General features: G+C 42.2%; 1 protein-coding gene across 1 annotated transcript in view; it reads right to left on the reverse strand.

Annotated features, from left to right (window-relative positions):
- Positions 1–21,450, reverse strand: part of ngfra (nerve growth factor receptor a (TNFR superfamily, member 16)) — a 29,902-nt gene extending 8,452 nt beyond the window's left edge. The window contains exons 1-5 of the mRNA XM_051388355.1: positions 21,026–21,450; positions 17,876–18,038; positions 10,407–10,769; positions 2,981–3,221; positions 1,334–1,572 (exon numbers count right to left, since the gene is read on the reverse strand). Coding sequence (XP_051244315.1) covers positions 1,334–1,572; positions 2,981–3,221; positions 10,407–10,769; positions 17,876–18,038; positions 21,026–21,064 — 1,045 coding nt within the window. The 5' untranslated portion in view covers positions 21,065–21,450. The remainder of the gene's footprint in view (positions 1–1,333; positions 1,573–2,980; positions 3,222–10,406; positions 10,770–17,875; positions 18,039–21,025) is intronic.
- Positions 21,451–22,038: the final 588 nt, after the last annotated feature.

A 22,038-nucleotide genomic window follows, 5' to 3' on the forward strand; every position in this document is an offset into this window, starting at 1 on the left:
TAAAGTGCATAATGTTGGTTTTATCCCTCCAAGCCAGACATGATCTACTGAGTTAATCTCATGAAACCTTTTAGATTTTGTCTGGCTTGCAAGTCTGCGTGGCAAAATCTGTCCTACAGACATACACCTAAAATACTTCACGAGTTAAAGAGAGACCAATATAGATATAGAGGAGTAGTAAGGGTAGTAAAGGCAAATATAGATCAAACATATGCAGTTACATACTTTCCTTACACATTACAATTCTTATACCATATTATTTCTGCGTCAAACGTCTGTCAGCACTGGATATTTTAGCCTCATTTTGATTATATACCTAAACATTTGTGATTAGGAAGCATACAGCCACTTCAATACATAAAGCATTCAAGCAAAATCTGTTGAATGTTTATTATGCGTTCACATACATTCCTGGAGTCGAATATATCATGAGTGCATATAAGACTTGGCTTCACCTATGTGCTCTTGGCAGCTAGGTGTCCTGCTCCTGGATGATATATTGTTTTTGATCTTATTCCCCAGGAATGTGTCTTTGCTCTGAGGGAAAGGCTTGCACAATGCCGGAAAACCCCTACACATGTTAAAGATCTAAGCAGAATACCTTGATGTAATCAACAGTGACTTTCTCTGGCAGCTAGAATACCACGGTGTGAGATAGGAATGTATTCAGTCTTGGATGAGTGCTGTATGATTATAATTATTGTACATATTAGATGTAAATATGTTTACACACCTCAGGGTGTCTGGTCAATTGATGCTTGGACTGGGCAATATGACTGAAATCCATATCACAATATTGATTTTAACATTTTCCTTTATCAATATCCACTCAGTGGCCTTTTCATTAGGTACACCTGTACAATCTAATGTAATTCAACAGCCCTGCCATAACATCTATATATACAAGGTTAATAATGGTCAGTTTTTGCCCTTCACACATACATGAATGAGGGGGACAGAATATCAGAAACACCTCTTTATATAATGTAATCCAGTACAACACCATTACTAACAATTAGCTCCATGCTAAAGCATATAATTTAATTACAACCTCTATATCAGTCTGTGACATGATAGTTATTATGCCAGAACAGTTATATTAGATTGTATTAGACTGTACAGGTGCTCCTACAAAGTGGCCACTGAGTGTATATCAAAATATGGCAAATGCATTGCATCAGACAAAACTGATGTTTTCCAATCTGCTTGAAATCTGCAGAATTTTTAAAACAAAGCTAACGCAATACAACCGTACAACCACAATACACTACAACAATATTGGAGCCCAGATTACTGCCTTGGTTCCATCATAAAGAGTGAGTTTTAGGCCTACCTATCTGTTCCTGTGTGAGAGAGTGTGATGGCTGAGCCTGGACTTCAGCCTGAGCCTGCTGCTGCTGCTGCTGCTGCTGCTGCTGCTGCTGCTGCTGCTGCTGCTGTTCCTGCAGACTCTGACTGTCCACTGAGATGCCACTGTCGCTGTGCAGCTTCTCTCCCTCCGGTGTCACCATCTGGTTGTTTGTAGCCGCACGGTTATTAGCTGCCTGCTTGTTCTGTTTGCAGCTATTCCACCTGTGGAGAAGTGGCATGTCAAAGAAAGATCCACTCAATATTATACAGTTATGTGATATGTTATGTGAGTTTTAGATAGATGGATTTCACAACAGTATAAAGCAATAACTGCCAGCATTTTAAAGGTCCAGTGTGTAACATTTAGGAGGATCTATTAGCAGAAATGGAATATAATATTGATATTCATTGTTCAATCACCTGAACATAGGAATTGTTGTGTTTTTACTACCTTAGAATAAGCCATTTTTATCACCATGGACAATCATTTCATTTAAACTCCAGCAATTCCAGACAACATTACAAAAGATAGCATCAGCACCTTTGTCAAACACATCAGTTAACAGTTTGTCTTCATCTTAAAAGCATTTCATCTTGACATTAGTAGTAAAAACACGCTGTTTGAAAAATACAAACAAGTATGTTAGCAAAGAAGACAAACAGCCTTCTGATATCATGCTAGGACTATAAAATTCGATCATCACACAATATCATGTCTTTAGCCATTGAGAGCATATTAAGTATTTATATTTGACAAGATTCTTTATAATGTGTGAGCATTATAAAGTCTAGGTGGAGCTAATGTAGCAAGTACTGGTTAGTAGGTGGTCACGCAAGTATCTTAAATAATGGACCCACTGTTTTAGTAGCTGAATGAAATCAATAGTAGATGATTATAACTACATATGTGCCTAAGAATAGAATAGGAACTATAATAAGATACTCATAAACCATTTGGAAAGCATGGAAAAACTTGTTTAGAAGATGAAACACTCAAGAGTATGTGATTAAAATATTCATGAGGTAGTGAGTGGTACAGTACAGTTAACACCTCTAAGTGTTTACTTATAAAATATTGCGCGTTGAAGGTATTCACATAATTTGCAGTCTATTTATGCATGAAGATAAGTACACGAGGAGTACTAGCCAGATGTGTGCGTGACTGATAAATCTGGCACTTGAATTTCCCCTGGTCGGCACTTTTCATACAATCAATGCCTCTAATGAGCTTGTTTACTTGCTTCAAATGTGTTTTAGTGCAGGCTTGAATCTGTCTCTATGAGTGCTTGCATGTGTGGTTGTGTGTCCTCACTTATGTGTTTGTTTGTGTGTGACCTCTGTAATGCATTAAGTGTTGTGACCTCTTTTTTTTTTTTAGAAAAAGCTCATCGTGGTACATTTGAGTGATTCTCTTGAACTGGGTCAAAACCTCTTTAACTATAGCAGGCCTGAATATTTCACCAGCCACCTACTGCCATTTTTTAGCCCGAGGCAACATCTGTCACTGTCTCCAACACCAGACGTCCATTTCCATCACTGTTCACCTACTTTGTCTACAGTGTGACAGAGGTTGTGCTAATGTATTTAACCACAAAGCAGCTTTTTATCTAATTCTTTTCTACTAACTGACCTCTTAAAAACAATGTATGCGACCAGGCCGACAACCACAGCGGCCAGGATGGAGCAGTAGATAGGGATGAGGTTTTCGTTGAGCCCATGGCCGAGGAAGCGAGGAGATCCAGCACTGGATGTGGTCGTCTCTCCTCCTGGCAACTGGCTGTCGGAGGCATCAGGGAGAAAGTAATTGGTGAAGGATGGTGGAGACAGACCCATATCGGAGGTGGGAGCAAAATATGTTGGGAGGAGAGGATCTGTACAGGAGGAAAATGGAGAGAATGGAGCATGTATGAGAAACGAAACAAACTTATATACAACTAAGAGAAAAAACATCAATATATTTACCAAATGCCAGTTGTGAATAATATATTAACATGGTTGTGAACCAACAGATCAACATTGCCATCCACAGAGCCATTTTGCTAAAATTATGACGAGACACTTTTATATCTTATCTCTGAAAGCTTTTTTGCTGGGATGTAGTCACAAAGTCCCCAACCAGATGTCTGATACACTGCACACATGCGGCAGCTGTTTCTGCTAGACAGATGGGTTCTGGCTGAGTTGCTGTGTGCAGAAAGAAAAGGAATGTTTCTCAACTGGGGGGGGGGGGCAAATATCTGTCACCAACCAGCCCACCATACACCAGGCCTGGGCCCTGCACGCCAGGTCTCTTCTCACCACGTCCCCATCCTTATGATCTCTCCACATTGCATGACATTAAGGCCATATGGATCTATGTAGAACAAAGTCTGGGGCTTTAGGGAGGTCATCACTTTGAGTGTAGCCTTTGCTGAGGCCAGAGAGGCAGGAAGGCTCTGTGCTACTGGATGGGTCTGGTTTCTATCATAGCAAAGCCTTGAAGGAAGAGTCATTTTCATAAATTGTCCTATTTCCTCTTTCTTTGTAAGCTCCATTAATGATCAGCTGTGGTTCCCCATCTTGCAGCGGCACCATGTCCACTCTGATGGGCACGACATGTCCTGAAAACACTGTTTATTCTTCAGATGTCCCCTACAGCCCTGTCACATTATGCTTCTGTTTGGAAAAGCACTGTAAGTAATACTGTAGTGATTCTGTCAGATGGTAGAAAAGCTTAGAGAGTTGCCTGCAAATTATTCCCTCCCTCAGGGTACGGTACAGCAGGCCGAGGAGAGGGCCTGTCCAGCCAAAACGAAAACTCCTCTGAGCTCAGCAGCCTGGTGGGGACGGAGAATGTGCAGCCTGGTTCAGATCTGAGCCTGTAATTCCCAGCAGAACCTCAGGCTGCTCCTCATTAGCTTCATACTGGCGCTCACAGGATTAACCCATGGAGACCCCTGAGGCTTCCTTCAAGGCCAAAGACTGGGACGCTCTATCCAATATACTTTAGGGGTCGTCCTACTTTACAATTGTTCTGTTTTTGAGGGGATATAACCCTAAAGTATGATGGACAAACCCAATACAGCGATTACAGTGAGTAAATCCGATTGCTAACTGGTTGCCAAGTATTGGAACTTGATTCAGCTTTCACTGAATCATATTTTTAATACTCACCAAGAACTCACACACCTACTACATGTATTCATTTTTTTCAATGTAGTCCAACAGCGTATTTAAAAAAGTAGATACACATTTACTGTACATACATTAATTAGTGAAAGTTTAAAAACTTACATATGTTCAAGTTTTCTCATTTATCTCCACTGATCTAGGCCAGCAACACAGATATTTCACATTTTATTCATCCAGCATTTGAGATATCCACCTCTTTTTGCCCCTAATTCACCCAATTCACTGTAGTTTGCAAACCTTAATAATTCAACAGCAGTGTGTCTCTTCATGTCCTGGTTACTCTGCATAATCCACAGACCTCACTATCTGTCACAGTTTTCATTGGAGCTACTTCAAACTGAAGAAATACTATTTACAGTAAAACTGAAGTAGAAGTAGTGTGTTCTGTGGATTATACAGAGTCATGGTGGACATTGTTTTTGCAAAAACATTTTTCCTTCGCCTCCATTCTATCGGGGTGACAGCATCAATTTGGGCGACAGAGATCTCAAAACCTGAATAAATAAACCCTAAACCACTACCAAAACCAGTTATCATTACATTTAAAAGCTGTCATCTCATTCTTGTACATGATGATATTCACCTCGGACGCAAACCGAGAATGAATCTCCCGTTATCATATAACTGTTGGCCAACCTGAATTCTCCCAAAAATGTAGTATATTCATTTAAATGAAGGACTCATCGAACCAATCAGGGACTAGTGATGTGGTTTGATGACTATAAGAAAAAAAAAAAGAAATTCAGTGGACCATCACCCCCAAATGCTGCCCACACATATTCTCTTTTCACTGACATGGCAGATAGTCAAGTTTCTCCACATTGATCTGTTGCATAATTTACAAACGGTTACTCCCTCTAACAGTCCGATGGGACCTTGATGGGCAAGTTATGTGGACACACTAGAAAAACTTCTGTTGGTCGTTACGAGTGTGCGTTGGTATGTCTGTCTGCATGGTGATGACGGGGCATTCCTGCCTCCCGCAGGGGGGATTGGTTTACTGAAATGGTAGAAAATATCTTTCATGGACACAAAAATACAGCACATGTGCGTGCCATACTTAGAAACACAGATATAATGCAGAGGTCTATTTAAAGCGGTGTTATTGATTTGCATCAGTCTAAAAGGAGGGAGCGTTCGGAGGAGTGGAACACGGGTGTCTGGATTACAAGCATTTCTTGACCTTTCCTGGGATGTAGTCAGGTTACCTCAGCCCTGCCATACATCATCCAGCTAATGCAGGGCTGGCTAATGGTATTAGCAATGCAACACGAGCTCGCAAATACAATAAATTGTGAATGGAAGGCGTGAAAATGAGTGAAAGTGTGCAGACGGTATAGGCCTTATATACACTTCGTCAAAGAAGCTACAATCCTTACAGCCTTTCCTTTACCAATCTGAGCTATCAGTCATCCTGCACTACTGTGAGTGTCTTGCTTTGGTGCAGTGAATGTTCTCTCCATGCAGATGTATACATGCATCAGTTGCACCTCAGGACTCACTGTAAATTGTCTTTCTCATTCTGAGCCAAAATGACAGCTCTCCTGGGAGTCTGCTTCACATAACACTGACTCGACACACGCGGCTGCAGCTTAAGCACAGTGTACTACATCTTTATTGTAACTCCCCCACTTTCACTCTATTTCTCTGGGCTAATGCAGAAAACACGTCTGGCTGTAGACCAAAGGATAAACCTGGGGCTCCAGAGGCTGCATACCTCAGTTGGAACAGAATAGGAGCTTAAAGGCGGCGGTGGAGCTTTAACAATTTCATTTTGGCTTCAGTGGGTTTAAAACACTCATGAAACAAAATAAAACTAGCCCGGGATTTTATGAGCGTGGGGCTGTGTGTGCAGGGAGATGTGTTTATTAGTGGGGTGTGGACGAGAGGGGGAGAAAAAAAGATTTAATTTTTATGAGCCATTGAGGTCTTTATGGTGAAGTTAACCCCAGGGTCTTGTGCGGAGGTTGATGTCTTGACTGCTGCCAGTTCAGGGTGGAGATGAGCAACTATCAGGCGAAGCACATGTACAATGACCCCTTTATCAGCCGCCAAACACTCTCCCTCTGTCTCAGCTCAGCCTCTATCTCAATCTTCCTCTGTGTTGGTCGCCTGGCCTGCACACATCCATCAAACACACACGTACTACAAATTATCCAAGTGAGCGCTCTGTCTTCTGTTAGGGAGGGTTAATAGGGAGAGCGGAGGGGAGGGCAGACAGAGAGGCAGAGTGTTAGGAGGGAGTGAGGAGGGGGTGCAGATGAACAGAGAAGCTGCTGTAAAGTGCTCTGATTAGCAGGAGTAATTATACTGCAGCGGTGAAGGCACTGAATGCACACTGGCCACCTTCCACCACTCCGCTAGCTCAGCCACTCGAGGGCTACTGTGGGAAGAGATAGAGAGAGCAAATGAAGAGAGGACTGGGGAGAGGAGGAGAGAGAGTGATGACTGAAGTAATAAAGAGAAAAGAAGTCTGTCTCTATCTGTTTTTTTAATCTTTCCCTCTCCTCGTTCTCGAGGACAAACACTCCAACAGACGCTCAACACTTCACGTTTAATGCAAATCTTCCCAACTGGAGATTGAACAGCACCTTTTTGGAAAAGCTCTACCGAGGCCAAGCGGACAGAGACCTTCAATAAAAGATGCAGGAGGTGTTTTCAATTTCAGATCATAGAAGTTCACACATGTGCGGTGTCCGGAGTTTAATGAAAAATGTCGAAGTAAAGCGCACTTGGCAGGGGGACATGCATGCATGTGCCGTGTTAGCCTGCTATCAGCTGTATTGATTTTGGATGCTCATAAGGAGTGTTTGTGTGTCTGAAGCTGAAGAGGACTAAGCTAGTGCGTGTGTGTGTGTGTGTGTGTGTGTGTGTGTGTGTGTGTGTGTGTGTGTGTCCTGCAGTCGAGTGTGGGTGCTCATAGAGGTCATTCAGCGAAACCTGAGCATGAGCAGAAGAAATCCCAGGACTCATATCGACCCATCAGCATAGAATACCAGCACAGCACATATGCTGCAGCTCTCTCTGTCTGTTTTCATCTCTATTTCTTTCTCACCCTCTTTCTGTCTCTGTCATTGTATCATGTAATTGACACTTAGTGACAGCTGGATATGAACTAGGGATTTAGGGATTTGAAAATACCCCCAATCATATCTTTGTTTACCACGTGCCTGAGAGAGCGAATGACAGCAGGATAGGAATTAAAAATGATTTCCTCACATAAAAACAGGATGAGAATTCCTGCGAGGCAGCTTCCTGTTTGCTGCAAAAAACATATCTGTATGCAAAGTCATCAAAGACCACCATGCAGGGCCTGGAAACATCATAACCACCACATGTGACTACAACCACTACCCTTAGGCCCATTGGTGCTATATGACAGGGCTCTCCTTTCAAACGGACGTCCCACAAGGTCACTTATCGTGCCATCTCCACTGCTACATAACTATTGCTCAGGACAAGGCAGGTCAAAGGTCAGACCATCAGCATGGGTGGGCGCTAAATGGTCAGGAAAAGGCTGTATTGTGACCTACTGTACATCAGATATGGGTAGAATACAGTAGATGTTCTGGGTGTTTTAGGGGGCATAGGGTGCAGTTTGTTCTGATGGCTGTCACGATAAGGCGTTAAGTCTTGGTCAGATATACGTGGAATATGGAAAACTAGCATCTCAGCATGTGGAATTTGCTATGCACACTTGTTTCCAGGACTGCAATCTTTTTCAAACTTCAGACTTGTTGCTTGATTAGGGAAATTTGAAGACTGCAGTTGTTTTTTCATCATGTCCTTGTTTAACTCTGCATGATAAACAAAAATCCACAAGGCTGAACTTTGATTTTAGCATGAGCTGGCACAGATGTGGACATTGCTTAGTGCAATAAACATTTCTTCCTGCTCAAATTTGAATAAAAATAAAAACATTTTTCCATTCTGCTCAATCATATAAAATTGTAAACAATGCTAAGAGTCTACAGCCATGCAAGCAGCTGTGAGGCTGTAAATAGGCACAGCAGTTCTATGAGCTAAATGCTAACATCAGCATGCTAATATCCTCACAGTGACACTGCTAACATGCTAATGTTTAGCAGGTGTATTGATTCACCATCTTATTTAACTTTTTCTTTTCTTGGCACAAACCAGAGAGTATAGCGGAGGCTGATCAGAATGTTATTATTTTGGTCATAAACCAAATTATTGGAAAAAATACTCATCTTGGTGCTTGATGAAAAGTTGGGATCACCAAATGTATTATATTTCATTATGTGCATGCCAGGAATGTGCGCAATCCATCCAATAGTTGTCAAGACATTTAACTCACAAATGTCAACCTCATGGTGGCTATTAAAGGAAAAGTGAGAGGATCGCCAGTGTCAGAGGAAGTCATCCTCTGGACCATGAATGTCCAAACAAAATGCCCTGGCTATTCATCCAATAAATGTTGAGACATTTCAGTGTGGACCAAACTGGTGTACTAACTAACAGACTGACACTACCATCATTAGAGCCACACAGCTAGGTAGAAGAACATTGCCTTTGTCCTGTTCCGTGCCATCTCGCGGGTAAATCCAGCAGATTTCTTGCAAAATTTGACCTGGTGGCACACAATTTAAAAATGCAGAGCAAAGCCAAGCAGAGGCCACTGTTCGAATAGTCTTGTTTGTGCTCAAAATTACTGTGGTGATGATTTATTGGGGATACAAATCAAAATGTAGCACCTTTGGTTATAGCCTATGTTATTAGCCCTTCTTCAACCTCATCTACCTTTCCTGCTCTTACCTTTCCCCAGTTGAATGCTCCACTGCCTCCCAGTGCTATTGCAGTCTATTAAAAGAGAAATGTACACCCTCCATGCAGGGTTACCATATCCACTGTATTACAACAGGGTGTTGACAGATTTTTGAAGTTCATTAACTTGGTGGATCCAAATTCCTGCCAGCATCTGAGGCCATGAAGTCGCAATCAAGTCAGCCTTCGAGAGAGAAATATTGCAGCTCAAGTCTAAATCCCAACATTCATATAAAAAAGCCATCATTTGAATGTTCATTTAAAAACGATGATGCACACAGGAGATCAATAAAAGGCACTGCATTAGCAAGTGCCTCTGCTGTTAAGTGCTTTCTTTAAAACATTTAATCACTCCACAATGTAAGTGCCTCTTTGGTCAAAGTTTGCATTTAAAACCCTACACGGAAGGAACAGAGCATTTCCTAAGAACAGACAATGAAGACTAAGTTATTTTACAGTCCTCGCTTATCTGATATTGATTTGAAGAAAGATAGCAGATTTTTGTAAACAAAACTGAGAGCAATGCCACCTAAGACATTTTACCTTCCAGATTTGAGCCGTGTTGCCCCCTGAAGAGGTCAATTTCATGCCTCATCCGGCTTGAGAGAATTTACAGCTTCCTTGGTTACAAGCTACCACTGCTCTTGAATACAAGGAGCCCGACTCTGTTCCTCGCCTGTTGCCTTCTGCTTTGCGGGAGAGCAGATTATTCACTGTGTTGACACCGCAGTAGTCTTTGACCTTTGAATGCTAAAGCTTTCAACATCCTGCCATTTGAAAACCTGACCAGCCGCGACCTCTGACTGTGACTGAGACATATATGATGGCTCCAACACAGCTTTGAAATTCCTGGCAACCACTGTGCAGTATGTGGTCTGTAATTGTCGCTGTGCTGTCACTTGAACAGCTATGGACCAAACCACACCAAGAAAGCTGGAAAAGGAAGGTCTTCGCCTCCGAGGACGTTATCAAAATGGTAAATGGAAAATCAAATGGTCCAAAACTAAAAGACAACAATAACCCTTTCTTTTCTTTGATCTGATGATCTGATTTAGCTGAACTAAAGGTGTGAAAGCAACCTGAACATGTGGCAGACTTACTGTGACAGACAGAGTCACTGGTTGGTGTGCACACAGACATCTCTATCTCAATGCCCTCATCACAGATGGTGCAGGGCAAGCAGGGGTCGAGGGAGCTTTCCCGGTCAGAGAAGGTATCGTCCACGCACTCCTCACACACCGTGTCGTGATCGTGTTCGCAGTGTGCATACACACCCTGGCCTGCCGGACACACCGTACATGGCTCACAATGGTCTGATTTCCTGTCGAAGAAATAGTTGTAGTTGCAGACGCAGATGGCATCGTTGGAGTCGGTGCAGGGTGTCTCCATCCGCATCAGACCGGTACACTGAGTGCAGGGACTGCATTTCTCTGTGAGACTGTAGTTCTCTGAGAAGGTCTCACCTGCAGAGGAGAGGACAGGTCGAAGGCGAGACAGAAAAGTGAGAGGGAGGAAATGAGAGAAGGGGCAAAGAGTAAAGGAGGTTAGAAGATGGAGAAAGCAGGAAATACGAGGAGATAAACAGGGGGATAAACAGTGAGTCTAATGACATTAATCATGTTTACTGCACATTCATTAGAAGGGAGGACACATTGATCCACTGGGCTCTTAGTGATTTGTGCTCCGGGACAAGAAAGGTGCTCTTGTTGGGGAGCGAGTCAAAAGCCTGCTGTGCTCATTACGATATCGATCCCAATGTGTTTGTGCTGCGCTGAGTAAACTGCTTTAATCTCAGTTATACACACAGAGTGAAGAGCAGGTGCATTGACGTGCTTAGATTGATCCAGAGATGATAAAAACCTGCATTTAAAAGTGATCAAGCTATCACTTGGGTATATTTAACGGCTTTAGAGGGATTTAACGAGTCATTCTGCCAATGAGGGAAATTTATCGGATGCTTGAATACATTTTTCATTCAAGTAGCTTGAGCTAAACTCATCTATAAACATACATTTAATCTTGGATCATCATAATATAATTTATAAAGATTTATTCATTGCTTAAACTTACTATTAGTTTTTAACTGGTTCATTTAATACTGATGCCTCTATATGATGCCTCAAAAATTCTACTGTTGTTAAAACCATTCATACAATAGATAAACATTTGTAAAAATTATATTTTACATTGCTAATCTGCTAATAGTATAATAATAATTAGTAATTCTATAAAATAAAAATAAAAAATTAATTAGGACCAATAACAACCTGAAACAGTGTTTTGCTTATGATTGGTTATGCTTATGTCTGTCATTTTAGTTAGCATGCTAACATGCTCACAATGACAATACAAGGGTGCTGATGATTAGCAGGTGTAATGTTTATCCTTGTCACTATCTAAGTTTAGAGTGTTAAATAAGAGATAGCAGACCACAGCTGAGTTGTGGAGAACAACGTTGAACAGAATGGGGTAAAAGCGGAGCTGACTAATTGCCTGCTGCTTTTCAATTACTTCAAACACTTCAGATTTACTCTCCTGGAATGTTTGCATCAGGAAGATTTGGGAGAGTTCATCGCCGAGGAAGTGATGACCTCAAATTAGCTTATTCTTTCATTGATAGTTCCTATGGGCACAAAGTAATCTATTAATATTGCATGTTCATATAGAATTATTTTCAGATATAATTGGATGTCTGCTGAATTATGCATGCAGTAAGAGAGGGGGGTCTGTGAGTGTACAAGTATGTTTTAGTGGTTGAATCAAATGGGTGTGGAGTCAAGAGGCTGAAAAAATGTACAGCTCAGATTCGCCACTGAGGCACTATTCTCCAAATCCCATTTTACTTTTTTCATGGCGTGTTTAAACATGAGAGCGGTCACCTTGCAAGAGCTGCAGTTCAGACAGAAACGACACAATGTGTGACGTTTTGCTCCCTGCTGCATACTGAAAACATTACAGGGGTGGCAGAGTGCAGCAGGAAGTTTATCATCCATCCATCCAGCACAAACACTTCACAAAATGAGATTATGAGTCAAGAATGTAGATCAAAACAGCTTTGTAAATTCTTAAATTGACACCAGAGACTGCCTGTTTCACTCTTGATTTCACAAAATGAAGCATTCAGCACGTTAACATTGGTTTAAACTTGTCTTGGTGGTTAATTGCTCTTTGTCTTACAATGAAATAAATCATTGGAATTGGGTGTAACTCTAAATAAAGCCACATGGATGTGTAGGACTTTTGCGCAACTCCTATCTGCATATGCATATGTCTGTGTGTGTGTGTGCTTTTCATGAGAACTGCTTAGTGGGTGTCGTGTTGAGCAACAGCATATTGTTAGTGTGAAAAGCCCTGCAGCAATGTCCCAGCACTTGCTTTGCACTGTAAGCTTCTCTGGCAAGTAAACACTGGCACAGACTGAAGCTCTAAACACCTTGTAAACAGCAGCACAGCTAAGAAGCCGTAGATGAAGGTTGTCACATTATACTGGCAGACTGAGTGGAGCAGACGGAGGTAATGATTTAGAGACAGGTAGGGAGGAGGCAGAAAGACGGATCAACAAGCTCAATAAGCAGGACTGGTCGCTCGATTGAATCTCAGTCTTCGAGGGTGGTCTGGTGAGTCCAACCTGAGTCTCTGGAGTCTCAAAAACATGATTTAGAGACCAAAGTGTTGAGGAAGTGAGGATGTACGACTGGAAGGGGAAGGGTCAGGGGAAATGAGGCAGTCGGGGATATAAGTGAGTTTAGTTTCCTCCTTGGATATACACATACACCGTCAGATTCAGTGTTTTTTCTTTTCTCTATCTGTCATCACCCCTTGCTCTTATTACTGTCTAGAGGCAGGAGTGGTAAAAGAGAGAGTGACACTGACTGAACAACCCAGGCCTGGACATATAACAGACCTCAGAGGTAAACGATTATTTGAATTTGTGAGCTTGAAGCTTTTGTTTTCTTTGCAGTCAGGCTCAACCGGGACTGCTCTGCTCATTCATTTCAATTATCCCACAGTGCGCAGGCTTCCTTGCTAATTTTAACTTGCATGCTTGAGCCCCTTTCCAGCCCTTGTGTGTAAACACATCTAAACACGACCATATGCACCGAGTGTTCAACAGGCACCGGAGAGGAGTGTATGCTTTGTGCGTGTGTGTCTAATCTATGTGTCAGCTCTTAAATCTGGGAGCTAAAAAAAGAAAGAAAGCGAAAGGCCATCAAGAATCAGGTGGAAAGTGTCTTTAATAAAATATGATCCTTTTTTCTAATTGTCCCCAATTGAGCGACGATCAGCACATCCCAGCAATCACTTTTCATGTTGGCAGTAAAAACGGCTATTGGTAAAGAGAGATGTGTCTGTGTACGGGGGGATGATGCACTTAAAATGTGCCACTTCAGCCCATGACGACCACCCCTCTCCAAACAGTGATGTGCTTCAGTCCCATTAGTGTCATCAATAATGTAGCTCTCAACGGCCATGAAACTACCCGATGATCTCCACAATCAGCACTTTAGGTGTAAGCTTTTAGCGAGGACAGCCCACGGCACTTTCTCACAGCGTGTCATGGGCCACGTTTCAGTGGAGACACCATTTTCTTACTAACCCGTTGCTGACTGTGGATAGATTACCAACATTTGGAAAGCTGCGTGATGGCTCTATTTGTCTTTTTGAACATGCACGTGTATAATTATCACCCCACTTCATTGGTCCACTTAGCTTCCCTCCTGATTTGAAACAGGTGTTTTAGGATATTACCAAAGCTGTTATTAAGAGACCGAAGGGGGAAAGTTCTATTTTAACAATCAACAGTCACTCTTGTATCAAGTGCTAAGCTTTTGTTCTTTGCCTTGTTGGGGTGCCATGTAGAGAAGAAGCTTTCTCCACAGCCACAGTGGACCTGCCAGATGACAATCTTCATTTCCCCTTTCCTCATCCCTCATGATCCAGTGTTGGAAGCGTTTCTTGTTGCTCTGTTTCAGCCTTCACCAGACGAGGCTGTGATTCTACTTTCCTTCCTCCTTTAAATCCCCAGTGATCCCCGTTCCAGTCGGCCAGCGGGGCTCTTCTTAAACGCTACATTGACTCGTGCCTTTTTTCTCTCAGATCTTCAGTCAGTTTGCAGGGCAAGTTTTTGTGAATGGTTCACTAAGTGAGGCTGGTCCGGTTGTCTTGTCTCCCATGACAGCAGAGAAAAGTGGAGGAGACTGCTAAATATTTCAGCACTGCTGACGCTGGCACTCGTCCCGAACTGGGATAGGGAGGCCATGAAGAAGGGGGAGAGGGGGTTATACTGACAGGAAGTGGGGAATTAAGGGGGGGGTCATTGTAAATAAAGATTCACCATGAAACAGGAAATAGATGTGTTGAATTTTTCTCTTTAATTATTAATTTCTGCACTTTAGCAAATGTATTTATAGGTTTAGTTTTTCAGGGAAGGTCAGTGTTTCAGCCTTTGACTCCTACTCCGACTTATTTTGGTGTATGTGCCTCTGTGGGCTTCAGGTACATTAAGATTTCATCTGCTGAAACAATATTGAAACCAATGAAAATGCATTCGCACCAGAAATTAAGTGCAACCTCCTGGGTATTTGGGCTTAATTGTTGAGTGTTTATCAGCGGTGAATACCGTTCCTGTACTGCAGAGCAAGATAATTGTTCACTGTTAGAGGCACAATAGGCTTTTCAATATGGTTTAATTAGCTGGATCAAATGAGTAAAGATGCACTGATGTAACAGTATGCATGATGAATGAGCAGATCGTGCCCTTTGGTGCCTGGTTCTCTAATACCATTTTATTCGCTAATACAGACGATGAGTCATAGTAACAGGGAGGAGGAGGAGGGGGATGCTGGGTGAGAAAAGCGAGTACAGGATGGAGAAAGAGGAGACACGACAAGAGTTGGTGGGATTCGCTGGTGTGGAGGGGTGGGGGATGAGGGGGTGAACGAAAAAAAAAAAACCTCATCAGAAGCACAGTCCTGAGGGCCAGCCCACATTATAGGAAAATGGAGCTGCGGTTTACCATCTATGCATCGCTTGCCGCTGTTTACGGCAGCAATATGAAAAGGAATATGACGTGCAAGACAAATTCCTCCTGACGTCAAACTAAAGATAAAGTCCAGGCGCTCGTGGGGCTGCAACATGTTCCTCTACAGACTCCAGGCACCTCCACTCAGCTAATTTCCTGCTCCAGTCTGTCATCTGCAACGTTGGATGATGACTATTAATTACCCTTCTTACTCACTCTCCGTATACTGTGTGACTGGGTTTTTAATGACACTAATACAAAAGCAAAGAGAAGTCCACTTTATTTCTCTTTTATTTTTGCACACAAACACATTTTTGTCAATTCCACGCCACTACCTTTTCTAACATTGACTTTGTTTGACAGAGTTGGTTTATGTGAAATTGATTTGCAGTGCTTTATGCCTTTTTCTTTTAGCCTGTGGCACTGTTGCGCTCTAGATGCAGAGAACTGACGCTGTGCCCCTGCACCCATTGTTGCAGCTCTGTAGTTCCTCCAGGCGAAGAATAAAGACTTAAAAGGGGCAAAACCAGCCAGAGTTGAGATTCTTAATAACGTAACACAACACAGAGATTAGCATCTGTTGTGCAAAGAAGTTCACAAGTTCAAGAGTATCAATTTTCTTTGGACAAAAAACATTCCTGCCAGTCTGCAACTCTTTCAGAATTTAATTATTTCCCTCAAAATGTCATCCAGTGGATATCACTGTGTTCTGTTTTGCACAAGAGAAGGTTTTCGGTGTTGGAATACTCTGTTTACATGCACCATTTGCTAGTGCTTACATGTGTCTGAATGGATTAATGCAGTCAAACCATGTTCGGGGCACTGTAAACGTCCAAACAGGGCTAATTTGGGATTGTCGGACACAAAGTCTCAAACTGCCACAATTAACGTGTGCATGTACATTTAAAAGGTAAGGAAACGTACCACTGCAGAGTGCCATTGCATCTATCTCGTCACAATTCTTCGGCTCCTCCTCATCTATGCTGCGATGCTCCTGACCTATACTTTGACGTTTACTTAGCGCTCTGACATACACCGACATCTTAAAGGGCAAAAAGAGCTGCAGGAATGTGACGCAGAGAGACCCTGAATCAAGAAGAACGCATTTGTTTGCAGCATTGGCTCTTGTTCTCCGTGATGTTACGGTGTTGGCACCTCTCCCAGCTCTGGTCTGTAGAGCGAGTGCTAATGGTTCACAGCCTGAGTCGAGCTGCAACACATTTGGACCCACTTACAAGCATCAAACATATGAATTCCTGTCTTATTTTTTGGGACACTTGATAAAGGCAAAGCCGACACTTCATACAAATGAGGAAATTGGACAATAGGAGTTTGTTTTGGCTTTGACGTTCTTTTTGTTTGGAGTTCAGGGCCCGAGCTACCATTAAAGGCACAGAAAATGAAGCGGCTGTATAAATAAAGATGATGTAAGTGCAGAAATGCAGACATTGCATTAATCGGGTTTGAGTGTGTGTAATGCTGATGATGACACGCAGTTCTGCAGCTGTACATCAGTTTTAATGTCTATATACTGTGTTTGATTGTCTCCAGATTTAATTTTATCCCTATTATGTTTCAGGAAATAGAGTTTCCTCAAAGTCAAGTTTTGGCATTCTGGTGTTAAAAGTTAATTTAATCTATTAAAGGGTCAGTCCAGCCAAATGAATGACATAAATAAAACATTTTGACCTGATTGTGAGCAGATTGGAAGCACATTGTACCAACGATGAACGTTTGTGGAAAGATATATTGCGGTTGAGTTCATTTGAACAACTTATAAAACTTATGGTACATAAGAAATGAGACAATGTTTTGTTGACACTGTCTAATAAAGCACCTTATTACTTTATTTACCTGCAAAAATCAAGTGAGATGATTTTACTTATTTGTAAAGTAAATAAACTTAGTTCCAATATTTTACTGAATAAAACTACAGATGTTTTATACTCAAATTGAGCTCACGCTAACATTTAGGAGAAAAAATAATTTGTTTGAACTGACAATTTGCAAAACAAACTTTAGAGGTAACTTGTGAATAAAATGTACTGAATTAAATTAAATAACAATAAAAATCCCATTTGGCTGGTGTATGGTCCATTCTTCAATTTGGTGTCTCAAATCTGTGAGCTCATGTTTTATTTGCTCTGGCAGATGTGTCTGGCCAACCTTCCTTTCAGACATATTTCCACCAGTCCTGGATCTGGTCGGGCTGATCACAATCTTTTATCTAATATGGGACGGGTTTTATACGATGATGCTACATCATACATTTTGTTGCTCTGATGGTTGCATTAAATTGCATCATGAGGCATTTTGGTCTGCGCCCATTGATGGAAATGAAAAATTAACTGAGAGGATGTGTATTAGTCTGGTGAAGCCAGACTATCTCTTTCTAATAAGCCATCAAGTCTGCAATAAGTCATTAAAGGGTATGTGCAATATTTCATTCAGTCTGTGGTTGTAAAAATAGTTATTATACAGTGGTAACAATGTTTTCTTTTTATTTGATTTGCATGTACAAATATACAATTAAAAATCTCTACTCACTGTCCGAACACTGGGCACAAACTGTCTGCTTAGCGCCGCATTCCTTCACCACTCCCTCTCCAGGCGGACACTCCTGGCAGCATTCTCCACTTCTGGTGTACTGGCCGGAGTCACAGGGGACCTGCACCGCTCGCTCCGTCTTAGATGCCGACACTAACACCACCTGGCACACCGGGACAGTGGTACAGAACATCAGAGCAGCACACAGAGAGAGCAAACTTTCACACATATACAAACACACACAGCACACACAGGGCCACTGTTAAACATACACAGCAAAACAAATTGATGAAAATTGCTGCCAGGTGTCCAACCTGTTCCTTAAATCCAACCGCTATCAGGATTCATCATAAATCATGTTGTCTCCACCTATATTAGACACACTTTGAACAAGGCAGTCGTCTAAACTGCCTTAATAGCTCCCCTGAAGGCACATCAGCTCTAATAGTAAACTTATGACACGCTCCAGCCGAGGCAGTTACCATAAAATCATGTGTGCACAACATTATACACATGCCCGTCCTAATTACTGTCTAAAGGTGAGACGAGCTGTGAACGTCAACCTCTGCTTCCGATCTGCACTGGCACACACACAAACACGTACTTCTACTCCTATACTTGCGAGGACTTTTTATGGGAATAATGCAGCAGTCCAAAAATGTCCTCAAGGCAAAACTCAAATTGGTTCTCACAAAGACAGAGACACTGTTTTTTGTCATTTAGGAGGACATTGTGTTGACTTACCCAAACTGTAACCAAAAACCATGTCTTAATAGTACAATTTAATGGTTTATCGTCAATGGGGGGGTTACGAAAAGGGAGATCCCCAAAATGTAAAGATTTTGGTTCCCAGGCAATAAATAGTACACATACACACTTTTCTTCTGCAAAGCAAACTTCACTCTCACTGCAGAGGCTGTTGTTGCAAATTTGATAGGAAAACTCTTTTCATTTGCATCTTCCTAATTTGCATAGCAATCACATTTTAAAATATATTTATATATATTGAAGCTTTTTTATGCCTTCATTGGTTAGGACAGCTCATGATAAGACAGGAAAGGGGAGAGACAGGGGATGACACGCAGCAAAGGGCCTCAGGTTAGACCCAAACCCATTGCCTGCAGCAAGGACTCAGCCCCAGCACATGAGGCACCAGCTCCACCAGGAGAGTGGTAGACATTTTATTTCCTTAAATACCTGCAGCATGCAGCTATTGTTCTGTTTCCAGGTATTTCCATACATGGTTTGGTTTAAGTTTGAAGTACTTCTCCCTCATCCAGTCTGATTAATCTACTCCAGTTATCACCTTCTTGTTCTCCCTCCTTCTCTTGTTGCATTTCCTCAGTCCTCTCTGATATAAATGCCATGCAGCTCCACTGGCGAAAGAACTGAGGCTTGTTCCACTGGTGTGTATACAACAGTGTTAAATAAGAGGAATTCATATCCAGACATTTTATAACAAATAAAATCATTATACTGAAACACTTTCATGTCTTGTGGCTCTTATTATTTCCACTTAATTCACATTTGCTGAGACATCAATTAAATCTTTCCTGTCTTTCTCTCTCTCATTCGTCTCTCCCCTCCCCTCTCTCCTCTCTCTGCTGTCCCTGCTTTCATTCAGAAACAGATGTACTGAGCAGCCAGCAGCTTCTCTCTCTCTCTCTCTCTCTCTCTCGCTCTCGATCCTCTTGCTCAATATGTCATTCTACTTTTGGCTCTTGATGTGCTTTCCATTTCTCCTGACTTTACAACCTGTTATCTCTACGTTTCTGCACAAATCTCAGCTCTTATTTGTGTATATTATCACGGTTAAAGGTATGTTTATGTCTGCAAAAATGAACTTTGAATGCAGCCCAAAACCTCAAGAGGGTTCCCTCCTGTATCTGCAGAGGAAAGATTCATATCCCTGACTGCTGCACCAGCCCCCTTTCCTGTGACATCTCCCTGGAATATCACTCAGCTCAAACACAGATTACAGGCAAAAATCAGTGGGAAAATTTGTTCACCAGCAGCAGGAACATACATCCGTACACGCACTCACAAAAAGAAACGTACGCTGACCCAGCTGTGATATGCTTGGTTTGTACTCTCCCCAATTTCATGGTCAATTTGAGAGTTTATTTCTAAATTTAATTCTACCAAAGTGCACCGACCGTCGCCACCCTTTAAACCAGCTGTCATAACAGTGTCCCCTCACGTCCAGGACTGCTCACATGATGACTGAGCTGCACAGCCCAATTAGACCAGCTGTTGTGGACATACCAGAGCGCTGGGAGGATGTACCCTCTGCTCTGTGCTTTATCACGACTGTCCTCCATAATCAACTTTTTCACATTATCAGAAGAGCCTCATGTTTTGTGTCAAAATAGCACAAAAGATTTATAGCTCATGTTGGATAAGAATTTAATGAATCAATTTACTTTACATAAGCTGCAGCATCTTTATCTCCTCTTATTTTAAAACCCAAATTAACTAAAAATTAGAAATTACTTCCACTCAGTAATGCTATTAAAGTCTGGGCCAAGGCGGATATCAGTAGACTGCTCCTAAATGTCTGGATGCAGCCAAATGTGAAACAGAAATCTCAATTCTCCAGAAACTAATCCGAGCAGGGCTGCCTAACTTAAAACCAAGAGGGAGCTGTGTGTGTGTGTGTCTGTGTGTGTGTCTGTGTGTGTCTGTGTGTGTGTGTGTGTGTGTGTGTGTGTAGGGGCATGTGTATGTGTGTAGCTAGAGGGGATATAGTATAACCTGGGTATAATATTATCTATATATTTTTTTTTTGAGGGAAACACCACAGCAGTGACACAGTATCTATTTAAACCCTGCTCATAATATCAGAGAAATGTCACAGGCATCACAAAATGGATTATAAAAAGCTCTGAAGTCAAGAAAAACTCACTACAGAAGTCCCAGCAGGATTGTAAATTAGCAATATCATAGAGAAAGGTCTCTATAAAATCTTCACACAAATTAAGCTCCAATGGGGATATTACAAGCATCACATAAAAACATCACTGAGAGGAGAGCTTAAAAAATAATATCACAAAGTGCAATAGGGGCACTACAAACTCTTCTGCAGAGTAATAAAGCAGCATTCTGAGAATATTACAGCAACACACAGTAGTTTCTGTACAGACTACTCACCAAAGCGCACAAAATCACCAGCGATAAGGTAGTAGTCATCCTGCGTCGCCTGCTGGAGTCACATAAAACAGATCTTGTGCAGAGAAGGCAGCGCTATGTGGAGGAGGAGGAGGAGGAGGAGGAGGAGGAGGAGGAGAGCCGCTCAGCGGGAGTGCTCATTTTAATTCCAGCGGCACGGATTTTATCAATGAGTCCGCACCATCACGCGTCTTTCCGGGACCTCTGGGCTGGAGTCAGATGCGACTGTCGGTGCACCCCTCAGCACCACCAACACACACAGAGATGAAGAAGAAGAAGAGGAGGAGGAAGAGGAGGAGGAGAAGACCGTCCTGTCCGGAGTGCTGCTCAGCTGCAAGTGCACTGCGGAGGAGGAGGCGAGAGGAGAGGAGAAGAGAGAGGGGGCACGTCCACCCTCCAGTTTATTACCCCTGATACTTCTGCAGTAAGACTATACAACCTGCTCCTCTCTCTCTCTCTCTCTCTCTCTCTCTCTCTCTCTCTCTCTCTCTCTCTCTCTCGCTTTAATCTCACGTGAGGTCTGATTCAATTCAAAAGTGACATAAAAATGATTTACATTTATTGTAACAGCATTATTTTCTGACACATTACACCCCCTACACATCTCTCCAGTTAGTGACATATAATGTGGCCAAAAGTATATAGACACCCCTGTTCAAGCACTTTTATGCCACTTTTTGGTCTGGAGCTGTGTTTCAGGTGTTGGGTGTGTCCCATTCCTCCCAGTTTAAGGGGAATCTGAATGCAACAGCTCACTGTAAAAAAACAATTTGGGGCAACATTTTGGGGAAAACCCTGTTTCAATATGAGAGCCCCCTCATATACACAAAGCCAGGTCCATGCTTGCTGTGGAAGAACCGGATCAGACTGCACAGACCTCAACCCCATCTGACACCTTTGTGATGAACTGGGACGTCGACTGTGTTGGACCACCCTAATGCTCTTTAAGACCCTGAGAGAGGAGGCTGTTATGGCACAGAAAGTGTCCACATACT

This window comes from Dicentrarchus labrax, unplaced genomic scaffold, assembly GCF_905237075.1.
Source record: "Dicentrarchus labrax unplaced genomic scaffold, dlabrax2021, whole genome shotgun sequence".
Classification (NCBI taxonomy): Eukaryota; Metazoa; Chordata; class Actinopteri; family Moronidae; genus Dicentrarchus; species Dicentrarchus labrax.